This window comes from Macaca thibetana, chromosome 12 (assembly GCF_024542745.1).
Source record: "Macaca thibetana thibetana isolate TM-01 chromosome 12, ASM2454274v1, whole genome shotgun sequence".
Taxonomy (NCBI): domain Eukaryota; kingdom Metazoa; phylum Chordata; class Mammalia; order Primates; family Cercopithecidae; genus Macaca; species Macaca thibetana.
This window is the reverse complement of record NC_065589.1, coordinates 47061702-47079368: the sequence shown is the minus strand read 5'-3', so window position 1 is coordinate 47079368 and position 17667 is coordinate 47061702. Positions and strand designations below refer to the sequence as shown.

The window sequence follows — 17667 nt, the reverse complement described above, 5'->3', positions numbered from 1 at the left end:
TAAACTCATTTTTATTTTCTACTTGCATAAAAGGATTATTTTTCATTGTTAAATAATATGAATGCATCATAATGTATTAAATTTTAATTTTCTATTGTTTAGATTGCTTCTACTTTTACACTATTATTAATAATGCCACAGTGAACATCTTTAGGAATAAACCTTTGTGTTCATCTCTAATTATTTAATCAGGCTGGAGCCCTAGAAGTAGAATTAATGGTCAACAGTTATGAACATTTTAAAAGCTATTTGTATTCCAAGTTACTTTCCTGAAAAGCTGTAGAGATTTCAGAGTTGCAATGAGCACTCATTGTGTCATTTGTTTTTAAACCTATTTTTACAAAATATCACTGTATTTACAAATGCTGGACACCATGCTGGCATTGTATTTTCTTGTCATCCTTATAACTTCAAAAAGCATGTTTTGCAGATGAAATAGGACAGGCAATCAAAAATAAATTTTTCAGTTAAATCAGCTAGTAAATGACAAAGCAAAGCAGGGACTTGAAACTGGCTGTCTGACTCCTTTGTCACTCTCTTAACCACTATACCATACTGTCAGCATTCAATAATATATTTGTGACTTTTATTATTGATAGGTAAAAAATACTGTTAAATTTGTATTTTTGGCAGGGTGTTTTTAGCTGTTCTTTGGCTAACTATATTTTTTTTTCTGGAAACTGTATACTAACATACTTGACCTTTTTTCATTGTAGGATATATTATTTACAATTGGGTTCAGTGACAAGCATCAGAAAACCCAAAATGATAACAATGACAACAAGGAGAAATTTATGTCTCATATACAGGAGAGCCCAAGATAGTCAGCTCAAAGCTGAAAGGAGGTTGTATCTAAATAGTGAGGGATTCAAGATCCTGCCATCTTGCACCTTTACTATTCTTGGCACATGGCTTTGATCTCTTTGGCTGATATGGCCTTTTAAACCACATCCACATTCCAACCATCAGAAAAAAAAAGAAGAAATATCCTTTCAGGGTGTTTCCTGGGAGTCACAAATGGCACTTCCACGCTCATCTTTTTGGCCAGAATACAGTAATTTGACCAAACCCAACCACAGTCATATGGCCATATATAACCACAACAGAGGTTAGGAATTAAGTTCTTTAGTCTGGATGCAATGTTCTCATGTAACACAGGGGTGCTGATACTAAAGACAAAGGTGAGTGGACGACAGGAACAATCAGCACTCATTGCTACTTTAAAAACTTTATCTGTATTTTAAAACACTGTTTTAGCAAATATTTCCCCCAGTTTTCAACTTGTTCTTATTTATTTATTTATTTATTTGAGATGGGGTCTCACTGTGTTGCCCAGGCTGGAGTGCAGTGTGGCACAATCTCAGCTCACTGCAACCTCTACCTCCTGGGCTCAGGCCATCTTCCCACCTCAGCCTCCTGGGTAGCTGGGACTACAGGTGGGTACCATCACACCCAGATAATGTTTTGTATTTTTGGTAAAGATAGGGCTTTACCATGTGGCCCAGGCTGGTCTTAAACTCGTGAACTCAATCAATCTGCCTACCTCAGCCTCCCAAAGTGCTGGGATTACAGGTGTGAACTATTGCCCCCAGCCTATTTTATTTTATTTTTTTGAGACAGGGTCTAGCTGTGTCTCCCAGGCTGGAGTGTAGTGGTGTGATCACAGTTCACTGTAGCCTCAACCTCCAGGCTCAGGCAGTCCTCCCACCTCAACCTCGCATAGCTGGAACTGCAGGCATGGACCACCGGGCCCAGCTAATTTTTTTTTTTAAAAATGGGGTCTTGCTATGTTGCCCAGACTGGTCTCAAACTCCTGGGCTCAACCAGTCCTCCCACCTCAGACTCTCAAAGTGCTAGGATTACAGGCATGAGCCACTGTACCTGACCTTCCACTTGCTTTTAAATTTGCTTATATTTCTTCTTATAATTTAAGTTTTTGTTGTAGAAATTTTCAAGCCTTTCTCAAAATAAAGAGAATGGTATATAATTGGTACCTGATATACCTACCAATCACCCTGCTTTAAGCCTTGTAAATTTGGCCAGTCTAGTTTCATCCATTCCTTATCTAACCTGGATTATTTATAAACAAATCCTAGACATCATAAAACTTCAGCTGCAAGAATCTCTTGAAGCTAAGAACTGTTTAAAAATTGATACACCTTAAAAATTTAATAATTCACAGTTTTGTCAAATATCAAGGCAGAAAACATAATTCCCCATTGTCTTAAGGTATTTGGCTTATACTGTTATGGCTTAAATTAAGATACAAATAAATTTCATAGGTTGAAACTTTTTCTTTTCAAATATTTTTTCCAGGACGGGCGTGGTGGCTCACACCTGTAATTCCAGCATTTTGGGAGGCCGAGGTGGGTGGATCACAAGGTCAGGAGATCGAGACCATCCTGGCTAACATGGTGAAACCCCATCTCTACTAAAAATACAAAAAAATTAGTTGGGTGTGGTGGTGGGTTGCTCTAGTCCCAGCTACTCGGAAGGCTAAGGCAGGAGAACGGCATGAACCCAGGAGGTGGAGCTTGCAGTGAGCTGAGATCGTGCCACTGCACTCCAGCCTGGGTGACAGATACATACAAAATATATATATAAAATATATTTATATATATTTATACATATAATATAAAAAATACATATAAATATATGCTATATATATAAACATATATAAACATATATAATATATATAACATATATACAAATATATATATAACATATATTTTTTTCCATTGTGTATTTGCTTAGGACGTCCTTTCCCATCAAAGGACTATGTTTCCTTTTAGCATTTGTCTTTTTTCTTTCATATTTAATTTTTAAACTCATCTGGAACATATTTTGATGTGAAGTGAAACTCTGACCTAAAATGTTTTTCCACAAAGCCAGTTTTCCTAATACTACTTGCTGGTGTGTTGTATCATTTTTCTGTTGGTTTATAATGCTTAATTTATAGTGCATCAAAGGCTTACATATATTAGGGTTCATTCCAGAGCTTATTCCAGTTAATTCGAAACTTACTCTTCTGAATGTTTTGTGGCTCATTACTCTTTTTTCTTCTAGGTTAAGTATTATTTTCTAAACATTTATTTCTGAAAGTTTACATCTTTACACTTTCAGTTTTCCCGTCAGAGAAAAAGAGCTGTCGTACTCAAGCCTTCTCTTGTTTTTCTGAAAAGTTTTGTCTTTTTCTCACTTTTTATTGTTAAAATTACTCTAGGTTTTTATTTTGTTGTTTTGTTTTGCTTTGTTTCTATTCACTGGTTGACTATAATAACTACCCACCTATTTTGGTTCTCAGTTGTTACTGATTTAATATTCTTTTTGGAATATATCTATTCCACTGAATTTTTAAATCCTGATACCTTTCAGTTAATTATCTTTAGTTGTCTAGATGAGGTATATTGTTTATAAATATGATAATGACAATTTTGTTTCTTTTTTTTGTTTTTGTTCAATATATCTGGCCCTACTGAATCAATTGTTTCTTCCTTTAAATGTTATAGCAGCTTCATTGTTTCTTGTTTTATTGAATTGAAAACAACTTTCCTAACAATGTTAAACAATAAAAGTGATAACAGGTATCAATTTTTCATTTTCACTCTTACATGATCATATTTTTAAAATCTAATTTGCTCAACCATTTTAAATCAAAATTCTGTTTAAGAAAGATAATGTTTCAGTTTTGCTTACTGCCTCAACATTTATCAATATTAATTTTTTGCATAAAATCTGATATTTAATGTTGGCTAAAAATAACTATATATTTTCATCCCCTACTCACCCTAACATTTTTCCTAGTTTGAAATGTAATTAAGAGTGTCTATATTAATATATGCAAGTATAATTTTTGAAGCTAAAATATACATTATGAAACTTAAATATTACAGACTTGAACATTTATTGTCTTATTGCTAGAATCAAGTCTTAATTCTGTTAGGAAGGATATTTGTAGTGTCTTGATTTCAAAGAAATATATCCTTAGTACTGAATGTTTATTATATTATACATCTCACTGGAAAATTAAAAGCATTTTAAATTTAAAAAGAGAAAAAAATGTATAGGTACGTGAATTACCCAGAATGCTCTCTTTAATTTCGCCATTTTATTTTGACTTCTTTAACTTTTAATTAGATCAAAATATATACCATGTTGAAATTATAGGAGCAAATTCAAGAGACAGACTTCTCTTCATGTTTCTATCATCAAGATAAACAATTTGCTGGTTTATGTTAAAACCTCATTTCTCATTCTCAAGTGCCAGACATTACAGTATGTGCAAAGCTTATGGGAAACCAAGACTACCAAGACTAGGAATCCAAGCACACAGCCACTAATATTTTTGAGTAAGGCAGATCATCATCTCACTCAAAACAAACAGTTATCTTTAGCAACAGAAACATAACAAGAATTAAATGTTCTTTTCAAATTTCTCTTGCATGTAGGACATTAAATAATGTCGATTTTTTAGTTATGAATTATCTACATTATCCCATGTGAGACCTCAAATTAACAGAAAAAATTCTTCTTCTACAACTTATGTTCAACTCTGTAGAATATTTTATCAAAAGAAGACTCAACAATTACTGAGCACCTATCAGGTCCCCTTAAACAGCTTGTAGTAGAGAAACAAATGGTTATGCACACAAAATAAAGGCAATCATGGAAATTCATCAAAGTTTCAGTGTTGGTACTTCATTGGAGGGGTCGAGATGTCACAGAAAAAGAAGTATTTGAGCTGTATCTTAAAGGACGGAAATTAAAGGAATCCACCAGATAGATGGAAGAGCAAAAACAAGCTAAGAGACTGAAACGATGCCATGTTGTTTTAATACTGGCTGCTCCCAAGTACCCTGCACTCCCATCTTCTAATCCTCATTTTGTCTGTAATCTCTTTCTGCCCCTTTAACCTATAAGCTTCATGAAAGTAAAGACTGAGTCTGTCTTATTCATGATGTTTTTAGTACCTACCACACTACCTGGTACATGGTAGTTGCAAAATAAATGTTAATTAAATGAATGAATGGACAAATAAATGAGCAAATGAAAGAAACATTAAACCAGAGGTAGTTTTGTATCCCTGGTTTGTTATACACAAGGGGGAAAGACAGTAAAGTGCTGGGAGATAAGAAAAGTAAGGAAGGCTCAGATATGATAAATTCTGCTGTCGATATAAAGGTTTTTTGTTTTGTTTTGTTTTGTTTACAGATTCAATGGAAAGTCATTAAAATATCTTCTCTACAAATTGATTTCTTTATCAGCAATCTTTGTATGATTAGTATTTTATGCACACCTTATCCATGGGTATAGCTAATACAGATGTACCTTTGTCTTCTAGAACGCTGGCTTTCAAACTTTTTTTTTTTTTTAAGAAGCAGAATACTTCTTTTCAAAGAGGATCTTATCATAAACTGCAACATAAAAAAGAAATGTGAGACCTGCTCTGGTTGAAGTAGAGGCAGGTAGTTGAAGCAGACAGCTGAAGCAGGCAAAAACTTCTGCCTGCTCAACCCAGGCCGCCTGAGAGGGACAACAGATCAAAAGCCACTGTCCCTGAAGAGGCCAATATTTAAAGATAACTCCTTAAATGGAAGAGTCTTTATGTCGTCAATGTATAACAGTAACCAATTCTTTTACTTGATGGTTAAATATAGAAATAGCTTTAGAATCTGACATCTATCTCTCCTTCCATTAAGAGATTAAAACTTTTCACTCTTCTCTGATGACTAACCTTAGAAAGCATTGTAAATAATCATTTAAAAAGTATTTTATTCCAAAAAGTAGGTTAAATCAACTGAAAGAAAATCTTGCTTGTGTAACACAGTAAGCACCAGACACAGGCAGAAGACTTAGGGACTAGTTTCAGCACTCCTCTTAACTGGCTTAATTAGTATATAGTATGGTGATATGATACACACATAAATAGAAAGGGGACATCCATCACTAACCCTTACTGGGACCAGTCTAGTTAAGGGGTAGTTAATTACCTTGATTAAGCCATTTAATTAACATTCTCTAATACCTCACTTAACTTGTCAATAAAATGAAGTGGCTGGAATTACCCCTGGATTTCCTTTTTTAAAATTATTGTTGTTATTATTTTATTATAAGTTCTAGGGTACATGTGCACAACGTGCAGGTTTGTTACATATGTATACATGTGCCATGTTGGTGTGCTGCACCCATTAACTCGTCATTTACATTAGGTATATCTGCTAATGCTATCCCTCCCCCCTCCCCCCATCCAACAACAGGCCCCAGTGTGTGATGTTCCCCTTCCTGGGTCCAAGTGTTCTCATTGTTCAATTCCCACCTATGAGTGAGAACATGTGGTGTTTGGTTTTTTGTCCTTGCTATAGTTTGCTGAGAATGATGGTTTCCAGCTTCATCCATGTCCCTACAAAGGACATGAACTCATCCCTTTTTATGGCTGCATAATATTCCATGGTGTATATGTGCCACATTTTCTTAATCCAGTCTATCATTGATGGACATTTGGGTTGGTTCCAAGTCTTTGCTATTGTGAATAGTGCTGCAATAAACATACGTGTGCATGTGTCTTTATAGTAGCATGATTTATAATCCTTTGGGTATATACCCAGTAAGGGGATGGCTGGGTCAAATGGTATTTCTAGTTCAAGATCCTTGAGGAATCGCCACACTGTCTTCCACAATGGTTGAACTAGTTTACAGTCCCACCAATGGTGTAAAAGTGTTCTATTTCTCCACATCCTCTCCAGCACCTGTTGTTTCCTGACTTTTTAATGATCACCATTCTAACTGCTGTGAGATGATGGTATCTCATTTACCACTGGATTTCAAACTTTTCTGGCCACAACTCAAAGTAGGAAATACATTTTAAATATTGACTAAGTACATATATATGCATATAAAATTTAAACAAAAAATTTCATGACATAATGCTTACCTTTATACTATGCCTTGCAGCCTACTATATTCTATTCCTTCCTATTGCATCTTATTAACAAAATATTGGTGATGACCCACTAAATTGGTTATCTCTCCCATGGTTGTGACCCATACTTTGGAAAACACTAAACTGATAATCTCTATGGCCCTTTTGGGTCTAAAATTATGGAATTCTAACATCAAGATTTGTGACTGACATCACAGAAATCTCCAGAATGTCAAGCATATGGTAGATGCTCAATTATCATAATTGTCTTTTACAGTGACAAGGAAATTATTTGAATATTTATATTAACCTAAGTAATTTTAATTACTTAATGTTTTGGGTTTTTTTTTTCTTTCTTTCTTTCTTTCTTTTTATTTTTTGAGACAGGATCTCACTCTGTTGCCCAGGTTGGAGTGCAGTAGTGCTATCATAGCTCACTGCAGCCTTGACCTCTTGGGCTTAAGCGATTATCCCACCTCAGCCTCCTGAGTAGCTGGGACCACAGGCACATAGCACCACGCCCAGCTAATATTTGTATTTTTTGTAAAGATAGGTCTCACTATGTTGCCCAAGTTAGCCTCAAACTCCTGGGTTCAAGTAATCCTCCCATCTCAGCCTCCTGAAGTGCTGAGACTACAGGCATGAGCTACTGTGTCCAGCCTACTTAAAATATTTAAGGTGCCAGTTCCTTCAAGACATCTTCCCCGATTCCTCTGAATTTCTACAGTACATCATCTGTGCCTTTCTTATTATATCATACTAAAATATGATACACGTAAATCATACAGTAAATGTTCAACAAAAAACATAAATTGATCAACAGACACTGCCGTTAAGTATCCAACATACATAATTTATTTCTTCTTCATTCTATATGGTTAAAATATAGATGGGGAAACTGAGTCTCAGGAAGGTCACTGAAGCAAACACTGAGTGACAGAGGCAAGTACTCTGAATCCAAGGCCAGTTCCCTACCCATTAACTACATTGATCCCAATAAGAATTAGTGATAACCACTTTCTAATTTTATTACAGTGATGCGCGCGCACACACACACACACACACACACATATATCTGATCTCACTGTTAAACAGGCAAAATATTTAGTAGTAGAGATCATGTTCCCCTCTTCTATGTAACTCCTATATTACATTCTATATGCTAAGAACACCAAATGAATGAAATACCATGTGTGCATGTGTCTATGTGTCTATTACATAAACACAAAATTTCATAGGTAGACTTAGACTGTCTTCATTTCATACTTATTCTAATAGAGCCTTAAACTATAATTAATATTTTAAAACGAACTCCCTCTTAATATGCACAAATAAGGTGTCCATAAGACTACCTGGAATATTTATTATGATTCTTTTATATTATATTATGTCTAATAACAAGTGAGACTTGCTGCACCATCCCAGAGCTAAATAGATTGTAGTTTCCTAAGTGTTTACCTTTATTTGGTCATATAGTCAAAATTTGATGGGCTACATGAATTTAAAGCATGACTAATAACCCCAATTTACTAAAATCAGTTTTCTGTTTTTTTTTGCTTTGATAAATGTGACATCTGCATGAGGGTTGTATTGAAAAATCTTTGTCATGTTTATAATCTCTCTATTTTAGATGGCAGATAATAACCAAGCACATAAAATCTGTACTCTCCTCTCTGCCACTTCTTTTTTTGTTTTGTTATGAGATGGAGTCTCACTCTGTTGCCCAGGCTGGAGTGCAGTGGCACTCTCTTGGCTCACTGCAACCACCACCTCCCAGGTTCAAGCGATTCGCCTGCCTTAGCTTCCTGAGTAGCTGGGATTACAGGCATCCGCCAGCATGCCTGGCTAATGTTTGTGTTTTTAGTAAAAACAGGGTTTCACCATGTTGGCCAGGCTGGTCTTGAACTCCTGACCTCAGGTGATCCACCCGCCTCAGCCTCCCAAAGTGCTGGGATTACAGGTGTGAGCCGTGACCCGTCTCACCTCTCTGCCACTTCTATAGGGTAAGTTGAGAGAGGAATGCATAAATAACTGAACTAGTGTTGTGTTAAAATACTATTGGCATATATCAAGTGGCCCTTTTAAATGCAGAATTGGAGACATAATGAGAACTAAAGGGAAACAACAGACAAAAATTAAAACAGTTAAATTAGGGGAAGCATCACAAATGAATCTTGAGACAAAGAAAATCTCCTAACCTTCTGGGAGGTTTATAATCTTTAAAATTCTCATTTGATTAATTATCATTAAATAATGAAAAATGTTAACCAAGTCGCTGTTTAAGATGAGTCTGGGCCAGGCGTGGTGGCTAATGCCTTAATACCAATGCTTTAGGAGGCCAAGGAAGGCAGTTCGCTTGAGCCCAGGAGTTTGAGACCAGCCTAGGCAACATGGCAAAACCCCGTCTCTACAAAAAATAAAAAAATTAGCCAGGTGTAGGGGCGTGTGCCTGTACTCTCAGCTACTTGGTAGGCTTAGGTGGGAGGATCGCTTGAAACAATCTATATAGTTTTGGGTTAATTGTTCCCTCCCCAGGCAGTTCTGTAATGTGTCTTAGTTATTCAGCTACATACCAGGAGTACCAAACTGGATGCAATTTTCCAGAGTCCTGACATAGTCTGGTTCACTAAGTTTAATCACATAAAGACTATTGGCTTTTTCCATGTTCTTGATCCATTTATTAGCCTGACCTTGAGGATCTATCATCAGAGGCCACCTTCTTGCATTCCTGAAAAGGAGGAGAAAGATGATGCTGGTCAAGCCATGATTTGTTTTTACACTATTTAATCATGTTAACATCGCAGGTCACTTTTTAAAAGTTTGCCCTTTATTGTAATATTTTACTTTTTAACTTATGAGAAACTATGTTCTTAAAACAGAGACATGTAGATTGAGTGGGTTACCTGAATGGCAACTACAGAAACCATCCTGCAAAGTTAATACAAGTTATTATACTCTTTTTGGAAAATTACAATTTCTAAATGTTAAATTACACTTTTGAAAATATTTGCTGTTCTTGCTAATTATGTCACAGTGACAACCATCAAGAGGACTGTGTTGGAAATAAGGAAACTCCAGCTCTTCACTAAGCCCTCCCATTAATGAATCATGTGACCTTGGGTAAGTCACTTTGCTTCCTTAGTTTCCACCTGCTATCATTTGTACAATAGGGAAAGAGGTTTGGAATATTATATCTCAAAATCTAGACCATTAAAGAAATAACGGCCTAACAAAAAGGTAAAAAGCATAATTTTATATCATCTAAACTTCATAATATCCAGGGACACTTAAGTGTTAACACAATTGTTGACCCAATCTTGGTTTCAAACACTTGTGTATTTAGTGTCATATATGTAGTTCATTACGTATTTGCTTTACGATAAGAACAAGGGCAATACCCCAGAAGGAACCCAGTTTATTTTCCAGAGTGTAGTGAACAGATGAGTTCATCAGTATCTACCATTACCATATGATATCCAACCACATAGCTTTCTACCTTGTGTGAAATGTAATTGGCAATAAAATCACTATTCTTTTTCTTTCTCTTAGAAGTTTCAATCAACACAAGCTATAATCCTGACCAGTTTTCTAAAGATACTGCCACGCCCTTCAAAAGTGAGCACAGCATGGGAAGTATGACATTTCAATGAAATCAAGTGAAAAAACAAAAAACGAAAGTGAGCAGAGCAAATTCATTTAGGGCATTAGAACAGCAATAGGAGAAAATAAAAGATGACTGAGGCAAAAAAATTGAAAAAAAAAAAGGTAGGGGGGTAAAACAGGGTAACATATTAAATTCACTCTCATTATAACATGAAATTGGAACATCAATGGATAACTTGTCCCCCAAAATAAAAGAACATATTTTTATCAGTTATTAGTTAGAGCTTGGTATAAATTAACATGTAGCTTAGGCCGGGCTTGGTAGCTCACACCTGTAATACCAGCACTTTGGGAGGCCGAGGCGGGAGGATCACAAGATCAGGAGATCGAGACGATCCTGACCAACATGGTGAAACTCCGTCTCTACTAAAAATACAAAGATTAGCTGGGTGTGGTGGTGCGTGCCTGTAATCCCAGCTACTCAGGAGGCTCAGGCAGGAGAATCGCTTGAACCAGGGAGTCGGAAGTTGCAGTGAGCCGAGATCTCACCACGGCACTCCAGCCTAGCGACAGAGAGAGACTCTGTCTCAAAAAAAAAAAAAAAGGAGCTTAGATAAAAAAGAAAACAGTCTTCTTATCCTCCAATGTGAGCATTATCCTTGTGTCACTCTGGCTGCCATAACAGTATACCACTGACTGACTGGCTTAAACAACAGAATTGATTTTCTCACAGTTCTGGACCCTGAAAGTCCAAGACTAAGGTTTCAGCAGGTTTGGTTTCTGCAGAGCCTCTCTGCTTGACTTGCAGAGAAGTACCTTCTTGCTGTGTCCTATATGGCCTTTGCTGCATGCAAGATGTTCTGGTACTGCTCCCTCTTCTTACAAGGACACCAGTACTATTTGATGAGGGCTCCCCCTTATGATCTCATTTAACCTTAGTTACCTCATTAAGGGACCTATGTTCTGAGCCAGCATAGTGGCTCACGCTTGTAATCCCAGTGCTTTGGGAGGCTGAGGTGGACAGATCACTTAAGCCCAGGAGTTCAAGTCCAGCATGGGCAGCATAGCAAAACTCCATCTCTACAAAAAAGCAATTAGCCCGGCATGGTGGTGTGCACTTCTAGTCCCAGCTACTTGGGAGGCTGAAGTGCGAGGATCACTTGAGTTTGCAGTGAGCCAGGATTGCATCACTGCACTCCAGCCTGGGCGACAGAGTGAGACCGTGTCTTTAAAAAAAAAAAAAAAAAAAAAAAAAAAAAAAAAAGAAAGGACTTATATCCAAATACAGTCACGTTGGGAGTTATGGCTTCAACGTAAAAATTTGGCGGGGCAGCATAATTCAGTCTATGACATTAATTATGTAAGAAAAGACATCAAAAGAGTAATGTAACATCTTGGATGCAATTAACTAATGAAAAATCACTCTAAAGAGAGTGAGAGAAGGGAAATTAGATGTGTGAATGTTAAACAGCATTTATGTTTTCCTAAATAAATTGAATTACTCACTCTTGTATCACTTGCACATTTTTTAGCCACAATACCTATGTTCATCCTGTTTATTTGTCCAAAATGCACTTCTCCCCCATCTTTTCCCGTTTAAGTCCTACTCATGTTTGAACATCAGCTCAAAAGCTATGTAGTCCACAAAGCCTCTCTCCATCTCTTTTCTCTCTGAACTTCTTTAGCAATTCATCCATGTTATATTTATGGTACTTGCATATAATGGTAATATTATATTATGGTAATTCTATAATTCCTTAGCTGCATCATCCAACTAAATTGTTTATTCCTTCAAAGGAAGGGTCCGTGCTCATTCTTTATTCTTTTTTTTCCTAGATCAAATAAAGGTTGCATGTGATAATCCACTGATATAGAAATAGTAAAGTCATGGGGCAAACACCATACAAATTAAATAATTCTAAAACTTGAAATTCTCTAAGACATTATCCCTGCACAGAAAATACTTGTCCAATGAGCAGCATTTCAAAACCAGAGGAAAGGACATCTGATGCTAACCGAGACGGACTAGGCTTTTTACAGCCTATTTCCTTCACTGATTACATCTAAAAATGTTGAACAAAATACAAAAAACAACTACTTACAGATTCTAAAAGGTAAATAACAACAAATGAAGGGGAGGAAAATCCTAACTTGAGGAATTATCGGTAATGGGGTAGTGAGTTTTCTAAGTTTTTTCTTTCTTTCTATTTTCTGGCTTAGTGGGGGAACTGTGGAGCAGGCACAGGTAGCAACAACTCAAAATAGATAACTGAAAAAATGATCATATGTGAACCACACAGCATGGGCATAAATCCATGTTTTATTTCATGTTTCGTTTTTTCTTTATTCTCTTTTGTCTCTACCCCAAGGTTAACCCTACTCACAGAGCTGTATTATCACAACAGAAGAAGCAGTGGTGCAGTTACCCAAAACACTGAGCAAAAAAACCTGTCTTTCTGGACAGAAGTAAAAAAAGAGATCCCTGTTGTGCACAGAATGTAAGGGAAATCCAAATATTTTTCTGTCTTTTTTCTTACCACTTTGCCCCCAATGTTGGCATGAAATTGTGCAATAGCAAGGGAAGAGAAAACTCTGAAGGAACTTCATCATTTGGCCATTAAAAAAGTATACAAAAAGGTGCCCCTGGGATATGGAAAGTGGAGTAGGGGTGGGAGAAATTCTGAGGAGAAAAGACCTGAAGCTGTGCATGCATGGAACACATCTAAAGAAGCACATCAGAGGCTTTAAACAATATCATAAATCCTAGTCCATTTAACTCCTCAGTAATGAATGCCGAGGAGTAGATTCAAACAGTATAGTGAAGGCTTACAAATCTGAACTGACATTGCAACATCACCCACAGAAAGACAGCTAAGAGACTGCTAAACCAAAAAAATCAATCTTATCCAGAAGATTTTGACAGGACCCAGAGTCTCATATTCAAAATTTCTGGAATGCAATCCAAAATTACTCAACACACAAAGAATAAGGATGTGGTTAATTCTCAAAGAAACAGACAGATTTGAAATTACCAGAAAAAAAACTTTAAAGCAGATATAACCATACTCCATGAGATAAAGGTGAATATTTTTGAAATAAACGGAGACATTCTCAGAAGCAAAAGAAAACCCAAAAAACGATTATGAGAACCAAATGGAAATTTTAGAACTGAAAAACATAGTATCTGAAGTGAAAAGTCCCATACTATGGGCTCAATAGCAGAACAGAGATAACAGAAGAGTCAGTGAAGTTGAAGATAGATGAATATATATGGTCCAATTTGATCAACAAAGGGAGACACTATCAGATTGGATAAAACTATATGATCCAACTGTTAGCTACCTATAAGATATCCACTTTAAATATAATAATATAGTTATATTAAAAGTAAAATGATGGTAAAAGATATACCATGAAAACACTAATCAAAAGAAAGCTGTACTGGCAATAGTAATGTCAGAAAAAATAGACTTCAGAACAAGAAAACTATCAAGGATAAAGGGGGACATATGCAACGACAAAAGGGTCAATTCATCAAGAAGACATAATAGTCTTTAATGTGTATGCCTCTAACAACAGAGCTCCAAAATAAATAAAGCTAAAACTGGTAAGACTGAAGAGAGAACAAGTAGACAGAAAACTAGCAAGGATATTGAAGCCATGAACAACAGTATCAAACAAATCAACCTAACCAACTTGCAAAATGCCCTTCACTCAATAATAGTCAGGACATTTTTTTCTGAGTGCACATGGAACATTTCAAATATAGACAAGATTTATGCCATAAAACAAACCTTAAAAAATTTTAAACAACTGGAATCATACAATGATAGTCTGAAAATAACAAATAAATTTGAAATTAAAAACAGTACCAAAAATACCCTAAAAGTCTCCAAGTATTTGGAAATTAAAAAATATATTTCTGAAAAATCCATGAATCAAAGAGGAAATTTCAAAAAAATTAGAAAATACTTTAAAGGAAATGAAAATTAAAATAAAACAACAAAATCTGTGCTATATAGCTAAAGCAATACTCAATGTGAAACGTATAGCATTAAATCCATGGATTAGAAAGGAAAAATCTAGAATCAATAACCTTCCACCTTAGGAAACCAGAGACATAAAAGCAATTTATGCCTAAAGCAAACAGAAGCAAAGAAATAATAAATATTAGAGAAGAAATCAGTAATACCAAAAACAAAAAAAGAATGGAGAAAAACAATGCAACCAAAGGCTTGCTCCTACATAGGATCAACAAAATTTATCAAACTCTAGCCAGATTGACCAAGAAAATAGAAAGAATACACAAATTATCAATATCAGAAGTGATAGGTGAGATTATCATTACAGACTCTATAGACATTAAATAAATATTAAAGAAATACTATAAACAACTCTCTGTTCATACATTTAACAGCTTAGATGAAACTGAGCAATTTCTGAAAAGACAGAAACTGCCAAAACTCAGGAAGAAACAGATCTCCTGGATAGACCTGTTACTATTTTAAAAATTGAATTTATAGATAAAATCTTTCAACAATATAAAAATTCCAGGCACAGATAATTTCTTTGGTCATTTCCGTAAAACATTTAAGAAAGAAATAATTCTAATTCTACATGATCTTTTCCACAAAATAGGAAAGAAGACGTCCCAATTCCTTTTATGAGGCCAGCATTACTCTGAAACCAAAACCATACAGACATCACAATAAAATAAAACACAGATCAATATACCTCATGAATGTTAATGCAAAACTCTTCAAATCACATTAGCAAATTGAATCCAAAAATATATAAATAGGAGAATACATTATGACCAAGTAGAGTTTAATCTGGAAAAGCAAGGCTAGTTCAACATTCAAAAATCAATCAGTATAATTTACCATTTTAACAGACTAAACATAAAAAAACTGTAGGATCAACTCAATAGATGCAGAAAAAACATTTCACCAAATTTAACATCCATTAATGCTAAAAACTATCAGCAAACTAGGAACAGAAGGGAGTCTCTTTCACATGATACAAAGGAGGTACAAAAACCTACAGCTAATATCACATGTGATAGTAAAAAACTGATTCTCTCTAAGATTAGGTAAAAGGCAACAGCGTCCGATTTCATCAACCCTGTTCATCATTATGCTGGAAGCCCTTGTCAGTGCAATAAGCTAAGAAAAAGAAAGAAAAGGCATACAGATTAGAAAGTAGTAAGTTAAACTGTCACTAATTGCAGACAGCATGATTGTCTATATATAAAATATTCCAATAAATCTATATAAAATATCCTAGAACTAATAAATGAGTTTATTAAAGCTATAGGGTAAAAAGTCAATATTCAAAAATAAACTGCTTTCCTAATGAACAGTTGAACACAATCTTTTAAGTACCACACAGAAATAAAAGAAATACTGTATATAAATCTAACAACAAAACACTGACGAAAGAAATCAAAGAAGACCTAAGTACATAAAGAAATACACTGTGTTCATATATTAGAAAACATACTAAGTTGTTAATTATTCTCAAATTGATCTTAGATTCAATTAGTACCAATACAAATCCCAGGGAGATTTTGTGTAGCCATTTAAAAATTGATTCAAACATTTATATTTAGAGGTAACAACTAGATAAGACAATTTTGAAAAAGAAGAACAAATGTGAAAGATATACTACCTGATTTTGAGGCTTAATATGCTTCAATAATCAAAGAAATATGGTATTTACATCAAAATGAACAGGTCAATGGATCAGAGAACTCAGTAACAAACCCACAATGATTTTCAACAAAGATGTAAAGCCAACCTGATTTTAAAAAGGATAATATTTTCAACAAATTGTGCTGGAACAATTGTATTTTCTCTCTCTCTCTTTTTCTCTTTCCTCTCTCCCCTCACCCCCAACCCTCTCTCCTCATATTGTGTGTGTGCAGTTATACACAAACAAATCTTTTGTTGTTCCATATCCAGCTAATAACTATATCAAACTTATTTTCCCCAGACAACAGTCTTAATGTAACAACTTTTTTATTCAAAGACAGGATGTTTGTGACTTCAGCTTATATTCAATTTTAAAGATCTGGGCTTCCATAGAATAACATATTAGATGAATAAAATTTTAAAGGAGACATTCTTCAATGTAGATAAAAAAGAAAATACTAGTTTATAAAATGCACCAATAATTGTGGAAAGCTGTATGCAACAAACTCATTTAAATAGCTTCACCCCTGGATGAATACAAATTCTGAATTCAAAATGAACAAGCACTATATTTACTTGCTTACTTCTTCTCCATTATTATTTTGTTTTTTTTTTTAAACAAGAAAATGTTTTTCTCCACATAATCTCTCTCTCTCTTACTTCCACCATCAAACATTCTTGAATCTGCAAAGGCTTTAAAATCAGTGGTTCCCAAATGGAAATTGAATTTTTATAGCACTCAATGTTCCAAGTTTTGACAGTGTGTATTCTTTTGTTACTGTCTAGAGAGGATTGTTATTTGGTGCTTTTGTGGGCTTTTTGAAAACACAAACTTCTAACAGTAAAAATACATGTTCACAGCAGTTGCACAGACCACAGATTTTGAATATAAAGCAGCAGTACATTTCAGAGTTTTGATATTTCCTTTTTTACACACACATAAATTCATAAAAACAGACAAGGAAAGGTGTTATTCTTCTCAGTTATTATTGCTACTGAATTAAACCTAATATATCTCTCTCCTATAGAAATGAAAACTTACTTTTTTAAAAAGCAGAGTTATATCAGATACAGGTCTGATCTACTTACCAAGCTGTTAAACAATCTTAATCCTTTACCCGTGAAATGTTCAGATACAATCTAATTGTATTTAATGTTATCACTAACCTTTGAAATTCTAATTAGCCAGGGACCTTTAGGTGTCAACAGCCCCAAAAGTTAATTATATTCTAACTTGCCCAAATTTATAGATTCTTCCAGGTTTCCTAAATAATCATCTCCTCACTCAGCTGAGATAATATGTGAAAAGCACTTAGCACAGGATTAGGTCCTCTGTGAGTTCCCAATATTAGATATTACCATTGTCAAGCAAGACTTTCGGGGAATGGAAGAGGGCACTGCACAGGTAAAGAAGATACTTAGCTAATACTTCAAAGTGATCACTTTAAACCT

At 35.0% G+C, this 17667-nt stretch overlaps 1 protein-coding gene across 1 annotated transcript in view; it reads right to left on the bottom strand.

Moving 5' to 3' along the window:
• DNAH7 (dynein axonemal heavy chain 7) overlaps positions 1-17667 on the bottom strand; it is a 341486-nt gene that overhangs the window by 81928 nt on the left and 241891 nt on the right. The window contains 1 exon segment of the mRNA XM_050752319.1: positions 9493-9647. Coding sequence (XP_050608276.1) covers positions 9493-9647 — 155 coding nt within the window.